The sequence below is a fragment of the Tetranychus urticae genome, chromosome 2 (genome assembly GCF_039701765.1).
Source record: "Tetranychus urticae isolate SD_2017Ah chromosome 2, NJAU_TeUrti_SD_1.0, whole genome shotgun sequence".
Taxonomy (NCBI): Eukaryota; Metazoa; Arthropoda; class Arachnida; order Trombidiformes; family Tetranychidae; genus Tetranychus; species Tetranychus urticae.
In genome coordinates, this window is record NC_142959.1 from 14,423,197 (window position 1) to 14,432,232 (window position 9,036).

A 9,036-nucleotide genomic window follows, 5' to 3' on the forward strand; every position below is an offset into this window, starting at 1 on the left:
AAGAGTAAAGAAGAAGAGACTGCGATTGATGATATCCAGATTTGTTGCTGGATAATTGCACAAGTGGTGCTAGTAGTAAGAGACTTTCTTTTTCTCTTTGTAATTTTCAATAATTATCAATTTTGTTTAACTGATTAAATTTGTTAATTTTGATTAAAAAGAGAGAGAAAAGAAAGGATCTCTGACTACTAGCGACTACTAGTGCAATTATCCAGCAACAAATCTGGATATCATCAATCGCAGTCTCTTCTTCTTTACTCTTTGGTTTAAACTGACAATTAAGATTATAGTAATTGAATGAGAATAAATCGATTTCTATTTCACTGAATCGCAAGCAATCATTAACAAGATAATTTACATTGTGGTTGTTGTTTTTTATTGAACTAGACCAGTTTTGCTGATTAATCTATTCATTACAAATGAATAGTTTTGTTCAATAAGCAGCAAGTGTCAAGTGATTTGTTTTGTTCAGAAACATCAAGAATACAAGCTTTTCAAGATCAACCTAAAGACAAGTTTATTATTGTCCAACTGATTGGCTAAAATAGACCAAATTGATCATGCTGACCAAATTAAAGACCAAAATCGAATCGTTTGTCGAAAATCAAGCCAATGAAGAGCATTTCATTAAAGCATTTGGTAAATTGGAACGGATTGGATCCATTGTGAGTGCCAATATCCGAGGTTACAAACAGGAAGGTTCAATGTCAACCTTTCACCATATTTATCATTTTTGCAGTCACATTTGGTTCATCATTGTTGTGGCTCGATCAGTGACTCTGATTGTTTCCGATGATCCAGAGGACTCACTCTATCTAGGCGACTTTTTCAGCTCAACCAAAGGCAAAAATTTTCTTCACGCCAACATTATAGTCTATTATTTGCTCTTTTTTTCCTCTCGAGCCGCACTTCACATTGCCGATTCTCGTAAGCCTCAGTTAAGCTTTCAATTTTTCAATACAATCAAACTCAATGGTCTATCAACGGCACGTAAATTTTTAACCTCAAAACATGAGTACACTTGGAGATTTTATTCGTACATTGCGCTCCAATTTTTCTTCATTGTTATTCCAATTGTGGCCGTTTCGCTGTTTGTCCTTTCTGCAATATTTGCTCTTGAAAATCCGGCTCTTTACAAATCCATTTACCATTTCATTTGGTACTTTTTCTGGATCCTTATAGTCACTGGTCCACTTGGAGCAAATATATTTACCCTTTTCTGGAGTTACACTCACACCATGACTTTATCAAACTATTTGTTTCTTGCCTTTACCTCGGTTGATCACATTGGTGCCAGGATATTGAAAAAAATGGACTCTGGTCAAACAGCCAACAATTTAGATTTAATCCGAGAGTTTATTCGGCGACAAAATTCCCTGCTCAACCTGCTGAAAGCAATAAATTCAGACGCAGCTCCAACCATGTGGACAGGCTATTTGATTTCATGTTTCCTTGCAGATTTTAACCTCTTTTTAGGTTTATTTATCGATGGCGGTTCCCCTGTAATGAACATCATCTGTTTCGCACTGGCTTGCACCGCTTTCAGTAATTTACTTTTACTTCATCTGTCTGGCATTGCAATAAACAATACGGTAAGCTTTGTCGGTTAAATCACAATCAACATAAACCAAAACAATTGACACTCTTGTAAAATAATGTGTTTCGTTAACCTAACGGTAGGGGGTAATGAAGCATATTTTACCGTAGCTCAAAGGGTAAATGTATTTTGTTTTGTTTTATCATTTTGTTTCTGTTTGTGTCACACAATCAATCTCAATTTGTTTAGTTTATTGACTGTTAATTTAATTAACTCATTGTTTCCTTGTTCAGATAGCCGAGATTCGTGAGAAAAATTTCTCAATTCAGGCTCGGGGTGTCAAGGTTTTACCAGAATCCATTGCTTTATGGGTAAGTTTCAATTTGAACTCTTTTATTTCTTTTCTCCTTTTCCTTATGTTAATTTGATCAGTTTTTCAACAATTGTTTATTTCCCTATTCTTTTGTTTCAATTGTAATTTTAGATCAATTCAACTCAAGAAAGATTTGAAAATGGTGAAACTGGATTTAGCTGTTGTCACATTTTTATATTGACACAATCTTCCTTTCTCTTTGTAAGTCCATTACTTAAAGCTACTCTATTTACAATACATGTTTACATTGAAATTGATTGTTTTTTACTGTATTTTTGTTTTCCTTTTTTCAGTCTGTACTTGAAAATAGCGGTATTTTGATGATGTTTGTCGCAAATTTCAAAAAGAGCTAACCAGCAATGTAAGTTGATGCCAATTTTTTTAATTACTCTACATCTATCTCTTTGAATTTGACATTAATTAACAGAGTATCCATCAATCATTTGGTGTAACAATCGATCAACAAATTGTGTTAAAATTTAGCTTTTAAGTAGCACATTATGAACCATATTTGCCACCTAAATATTCAATCAGTTAACAGTTGAACAAATCATGGAGCCATTGTATTAAGGTTAGTTGATTATCACTGATTTTGTGAGATATTATACTTTGATTACAACTGGTTTCTCATTTACTCTTTTGCTTCCTCATTGCAGCATATTGAAAGTGTTTCTAATAATAAACTGAGCTGAACAATCCCAGGCAATGTTAACCCAGAAAATCGTAACTGCAATCCAAATTTATGTGAAAACAAGTGAAATCAATCAATACACATTTCCAGTTAATGATGCATTCGTTTTGTTCTTTTTTCTATTTAATTACAGTTAATTAATTAGCATACATGGTAACGTGAGCTTTGGCATTAATAAAATGAATTATGAGCCTGAAGAGTTATAATTTCAACACATTTGGATTCGTATTTGTTCAAATCATTAGTTTAATGGAAAGCAAAATTATCACCGATTCTGCGATTTACAGTTAACTGCTATTAAAACAACAGCCTAATTTATAATCAATTATATAATTGTCTTTGAATAAAAAAACTCAATTTAATCAATAATAAAGCAACTTAAGGTTAAAAGTTGAAAATTTATTTATAATTAATGAAAATTGAAAATGGCGCTTTCAAATTTGATCCCGGTTCGAGTCCCATTATGTCACTTGCCCAACCCTTGAAAGTAAACTTGAATTTACATGTTTTATAATCATGAGTTGAAAAGTTGTTTAAATAAATAATATTTTCATCAACTAGTTAATCAAAAGTGATTATGGACAAACCCTGATGATCCCTTGATTCAAAATAACCTTAAGGCCCTTTGAAGAGGCTAAAAATTACCCCAAATACAGTGATTTAAGTAACAAGGTTAGTCTATTGTTTTTACCTTCTAGAGTCTTCCCTATGAACATGTGTTGACCATATATCCTATGTTACAAGTATTTATTTTGTGTCTACATTTTTTTCCTCATCATTATCATCTCTGGGTTCACTTCATTGGCACTTTGTGTATCCTGCTCTTCTCTCTCTCTCAACATCACCATCAACATACTATCATCATCATTATAATAATCATCATCTTGCAAAAAGAACATCTTTTTCTGCTTTCTCTTTTTTCTTCGTTTTTTTCCTCTTCACTCTCAAAAGTCGGTTTACTTTGCTATTATTTTACTCACAACTTTTCACCCTAACCTTATTTTTATGCTTAGGTGAGTTTCAATCAATTTACTTGTAAAAAATGGCTTCAGGTTATAATAATCATTTCCATTTAAACTTGTCTACCCAAATTTGCTTGCAGTTTTAATTTAGTCTTGAAATCACTCTCGGCTTATATTTCAAAGAAACAATTTCCAACTAAAACCAATCGCTTCAATCATTTATAATATACCTTTATCTTTGCCATCATCATTATTATCATCATCTCATTCTCACTCATCATAATCATTCTTGTTTCATTCTCACTTTGTAAGTACCATTAATCATCAGTCTCAAATCTTCAAAGTTAACTCATTATGACCTTTACCTTGACCTGTTGGTTTTTTTTCTATCCATTTTTATGATCAATAACAAACAATATCATTTCATATTTTGATAATTAATTTCTTTTCTCTTCTTTTTCCAATTTCTCAGATGTATGGATACATTTAGGAAACAAATTAAAAAGTGTTGATCCAGACAAAGCGACAAAATTTCTCATTAACTCTTATTACCGTGAATGGCAATGAAATAAATGGAAGAGAAACAATCAACTCATTTTTAATCATAAACAAAAGCCTTGTCCCTCATGGTCGACAAAGTAAATATACTAGATTATTATCGGGTTAATGATGATTACCATGATAGCCATAATTATCCAGCTGAATATAATTTTTTGATCCTGAAACGAGATGATAATAAAAGCTAAGATTATGATTTGATTGCAAAGTTTGAAGAAACTAAAAAAGTGTTATAACTTAACACAGATAATTTGATTGTCTCAAAGTCATATTAAAACTAATGACGATGCAAAAGCTGAAAAAAATAGGTTACATTAAGGTTATATTTTCAGGCCATTTGTCTTCACACTCAACTGCTGATGATAACATTTTCTTAGCCATTATTAGCCAGACCAAGCCACCATCACCACCTCACTAGTGACCTTTTAAAACACTCACTTTTCTCTCCTTCTTCATGTGTCCATGAAAGTAATGACCAGTTGCCTTGTCACATGAGAACAATATCATTACTATCATTATCATGATGAACATTTTTGATATAACATTAGGTGTCCAAAAATTTCATGAAATATCTCGTAACAATCAGTCACCTTAAAGCAACTCACCTTTCATCTTATTACCTTTATCTTGATCAGGAGAAAGGGCTACTTTATTCCTTAATTAGTTCATATTTCATGCCCATAATATCTACATTCACTTGATATTATTATTAAGCTTGAAAAGGAAGAAGAAAAGAAAAAGAAAGTTAACTCAGAAAATATTTCTCCATGATTATTAGCTTATGCAAAGTGTTCATTATCCTTATACCAATATTGAAGTTGAGTTGATTGGTTAACAAAGAAATAACTGTTTTTATAATGATAATAATAATACTAGGAGTGAAAATATATTAATAAATAGTCTTGATAAATAATAAGAAAAAGAGGATAACAAAGATGATAATAGGTAAAAGGTAAAGATTTTGTCTTGAATAATGATGAAAAGGGAGTTGTTTAGATGATATTAGTAATAATATAGCAATAATAATGATGATAACAATAATATTGAATTGTAAAAATAGCAAAAGCAAAGTGAAAAAAAATGTTATTAAATGAAAGTTTGATTAATAACATGTTTCTTAATTTGCTGCCTTGAAACATGATTATTACAATTACCTTTACAGATATAATTTATAAAAACAATAACAATAATGAAGAAGGTGCAAAAAAAGCAAATCAATGAAAAATTGTTAAACTTAATTATATTGTTTTTACCTTTTATCAATCTTTTCAGATTTACCCCAAAGGAGGAAGACCATGGGATGAAGAGGATAATGATGATGTTATACAAAGCAAATTATCTGGGAAAAGGATGGATGTGAATTAAAGGAGAATCCATTTTTCTGTTCACTTTACTCTTGACATTACATCTTGAAAGTCTCATCATCAGTATTATCATCTCAGCACGTGTAACATGATGTTTTATCAAAAGGATGAGGAGGCGGATAAAGGAGGAGGGCAAGACGTTAACACGTGAAACATGTGAAAGTGTAAACATGAATGGAGACAATGGTTAACACGCCCTTTCCGTCTTTTATTTCTTAATAATCGTAATGATTATGATTATGATTAAAAATGATTAAGTAAATTTCCGGTTAGACAGCAGTTGAAGTAAAGTGTTGGCTGGAAATGGGAAAATCTTGCTGAGAAATATTCTTGTGGTCAATGGCGTTGGATGAGAAACAAATTGTTGGCAAATTGAGGCAAATTTTCACCTTTTTTTCCTCTCTTGCCCTTTTCTTTCATTTATCTTCATCCACATCATCTTCATCTTAATCCTCTTTCTGCTCTTCTTTTGTATTTCTCTTAACAGAAAACATCTTAAGACATCTTAAGAACTTTTTTTTCTTTCTTATTGACCAATCTTCTTCACATCATCTTCCACTCAATTTGTCCTCATCTTTCAACATTTCAAGACTACTTTATCTTAATCTTCAGCTCCTCTTATCATAATTTTCATCCCTCTTCAAGCTGATCAATATCATTAAAGATGAGAAGTAATCAGACGATGAAGATGAGGTAAGAACAACTGAATTGAAAATTTTTCAAATAATCTTCTTCTTATCCTTTTTCTTGTCTTTTTTCAGGCTTATTTTCAGCAAAGTCTTACGTTACTCTGGGAAAAGATTTTTAATGTTGCAGGAAAAACAAAACATTAAACAGGTTATCACCTTTCAACACCACAGGTAACAGTGTTTAAAATATCTTGTGCTAAATGGAAAGAGTTTACAGTTTATTTACAGGAAAAGATTATCTCAAATTGTTTGAGATTTGTATTATTGAACAGTTTAAAATTATTCAATACTTACATTGATATGTATTTTGAGCAGCAAAAAGTGTGAGAAATGATGGATTTAAGAAACATTAATAGAATGAAAAGTTAACAAAAAAAAACATTTTAAATCCTCTTTTCTCATCTTCATCTGCTTTGTATATTCGTCTTCTTTTCCTCTTCTTTAGGTTATCATCAGCATCTTTTTATCTTACAGTTTAATGATAATAATAATAGCAGCAATGGTAATAATGAGAGTAATAATGTATTCCCAGAAGCTGATTAACTCTCATTATTTAGTATTTTTTTTACAAAGTCAAATCTCTCATAAACGTCTTGTCTAACTATTGATGATTAACTGAGATATTATTTGATTAATTTAACTAATTTGATTCTTTTTTCTCTCATTTATTCCAGTCGACTCTGAATGTTTAAGGAAAACCTGGAAAGCCATCGGTTCTATCTGATTGTTATCTTTATTAAAAATCACAATTTACTCACCAACTTCATCGTCAACATCTGAACCAGACGAATGCCAAATCCAACACAAATGTCAACTTCATCCCAATCATCATCATCATTATTGTTATCACTATCATCTTAATCATTCTTTCACTTCTAGCATCCTCCAAATGCCTATCTGATTCTCATAAATTTCATTCCTAATGTTAACATGTGTTCTGTTATTTTTCAACTAATCTTTTGTATATTTCAAATTAACACAAAATATTTTTACCCAGGTAAGCTACTTAAATAGCCAAGATTATGATGATTATTATTGAATGTATTAAATGATGATGATTTAATACTATTTACTCAGTTGAGTGTAAATAAATTATCATGTTAATCATGTTGCTTCTGTTGAACATTATAACTCAGAGATGGACGTTGCCTGAATTTGTTGCTAAAAAAACTTAAGCTTTCAGTGTTTGCTTCAGTTAACAGTAATGATAACAGAATCATTGTTATCAATTATAATGTTAATGAACGTACAAAAAAGAGATAAAATAACAGTAAAAAAAATCGGATCAACTCAGCACGAAATTATCACGATAAATTTAAAAGAAAAGCTAAATACAAATTTAAATCTTAATTAGCCCAATTAGCGTTTTTAAATAGTTGAACTAATGTTTAACTTGTTATAGTTAAATGAATGTCCTACAAATGAGCCAATTAATTTGGAAAGTTTAATGTTGACATGAAACAGCTGAAAGTGTAAATCATGGTAACATTGAAGATGGGATTGAAACATGAATGGCTGATGGAATGAAAATTGAAAAAAGTTGATAATGAAAATGATGGTAAAGGGAATCAATGGAAACCAAGTATAAGTAATCTTAATCTTGATTGTGATTCTTTGCTAATTAGTTCATGAAGAGGAATCGAAGAGGTTTCAATTAAAGAGGTTTCCTCTGAAAACACTAAACTCAGAAATGATAATATAAATGATGAGAAGGATGCTGTTAAAGTTAGTTATGACAAATGATGTTGAGGTTTTCAAAATTTATCTTAACTGGTAAGACAAGTAAAAGTGATCAATGCCAAATACAGTTGAAAAGCAAGCACAAAAAAGACATAAACATCAACATAAAGTAAAGTTTATGATATTTTAAGAAAACGTTTGCAATGTCTTGAGAAGAGAGAGAGAGAGTAAAGATGATGTAAATGAAGATGATGATGATAGGAAGAGGAAAAATGCGAGACAAAAAAGGCGTACAGAAGAAGTCAATTGATCTTACTCTTGCTCTTTGCTTTTCCAAATGAAGATATCTTTTCATTTTAACCCAATAGTGGTTACAAACCCAAAGGTACGCTTTTCATACATTTTATTATATATCATTATATAATTATTGCTGTTGTTGTTTATTTGAAGCACGAATTATCAAGATGAAAAGATGAAGGTTCGTGAGATGAAGTTACCCTTTTTATTAAAGGGCACAAAATTTAAGGCCCAAAAGTACGTATTATATGGAGTTGAACACGCAATGCTATTGAAGGTAAAAAAATGCTGCCTTTTGCACCATAACTTGGAGGAATGAAAAGAAATGTTTTTCCCTTTTTTATTGTTCTCAGAATCCGTTTAGGGCTGAGTTTTCACCATCATTCTCATCAATAGCTGTTCTTCATCTTACGCTCATCCTTAAATCATCTCTCTGATCATCATATTAACAAATGAAACAGACAAGTTTATATGTTTATCTTTATCACTCGTAAACATTTCATTTATTATTATATTTCAATCAACTTTATCTCTTCATTTTTAGTCATTCACATTATTATACTTTTCATCTTCATCACTATTATTATGTACAATATTATTAATATTGTTATTACCATTCTTTGATGTTTTATGACAATCAAGTGGTCATAAGTTGTCCTTATAATGAGTTCAGTAATAAGTGAAAAAAGTAGGAAATCGGATCGAAGAGATGGAAAAATATTTCGCCTTTTTTCATGAAAACATTGAAAACCATGTTAAGGCATCCGGGAAGGAAGATGAGCATTCATCTTCATTTTAATGTTCATCTTGAAAAATCTCAATTTAATAATGATAATTGACTTTCTTTTCAGTCTCTCCATGGATACTTTTGATGTTAATCATTTT

General features: G+C 30.7%; 1 protein-coding gene and 1 long non-coding RNA gene across 5 annotated transcripts; both read left to right on the top strand.

Moving 5' to 3' along the window:
* Positions 1-359: 359 nt before the first annotated feature.
* Positions 360-2,991, top strand: LOC107368499 (uncharacterized). 3 transcript variants are annotated; one of them, XM_089268307.1, is made up of 6 exons: positions 360-1,592; positions 1,831-1,908; positions 2,022-2,111; positions 2,204-2,271; positions 2,338-2,481; positions 2,567-2,991. In XM_089268307.1, the coding sequence occupies exons 1-4, from the start codon at positions 561-563 to the stop codon at positions 2,261-2,263; spliced, it is 1,260 nt and encodes a 419-aa protein (XP_089124433.1). In that variant the 5' UTR covers positions 360-560; the 3' UTR covers positions 2,264-2,271; positions 2,338-2,481; positions 2,567-2,991. The 3 variants fall into 3 exon arrangements, with proteins under 3 accessions (XP_089124433.1, XP_089124434.1, XP_089124435.1); XM_089268308.1 differs by having other exon boundaries at positions 2,735-2,991; XM_089268309.1 differs by lacking the exon at positions 360-1,592 and adding an exon at positions 1,641-1,715.
* Positions 2,992-3,095: 104 nt separating this feature from the next.
* On the top strand, positions 3,096-7,285 carry LOC149093950 (uncharacterized). 2 transcript variants are annotated; one of them, XR_016199196.1, is made up of 7 exons: positions 3,096-3,273; positions 3,496-3,614; positions 4,036-4,201; positions 5,394-5,862; positions 5,973-6,178; positions 6,247-6,345; positions 6,849-7,285. It is a non-coding gene; the product is annotated as an uncharacterized LOC149093950 (long non-coding RNA). The 2 variants fall into 2 exon arrangements; XR_016199195.1 differs by lacking the exon at positions 3,096-3,273 and having other exon boundaries at positions 3,395-3,614.
* Positions 7,286-9,036: the final 1,751 nt, after the last annotated feature.

Excerpts from the sequence above, each read along its gene's own strand:
- LOC107368499 (XM_089268307.1), top strand. The coding sequence starts at position 561 with ATGCTGACCAAATTAAAGACCAAAATCGAATCGTTTGTCGAAAATCAA. Across the intron at positions 1,593-1,830 it reads GCATTGCAATAAACAATACG|ATAGCCGAGATTCGTGAGAA; the intron begins GTAAGCTTTGTC and ends TTCCTTGTTCAG. Across the intron at positions 1,909-2,021 it reads CAGAATCCATTGCTTTATGG|ATCAATTCAACTCAAGAAAG; the intron begins GTAAGTTTCAAT and ends TTGTAATTTTAG.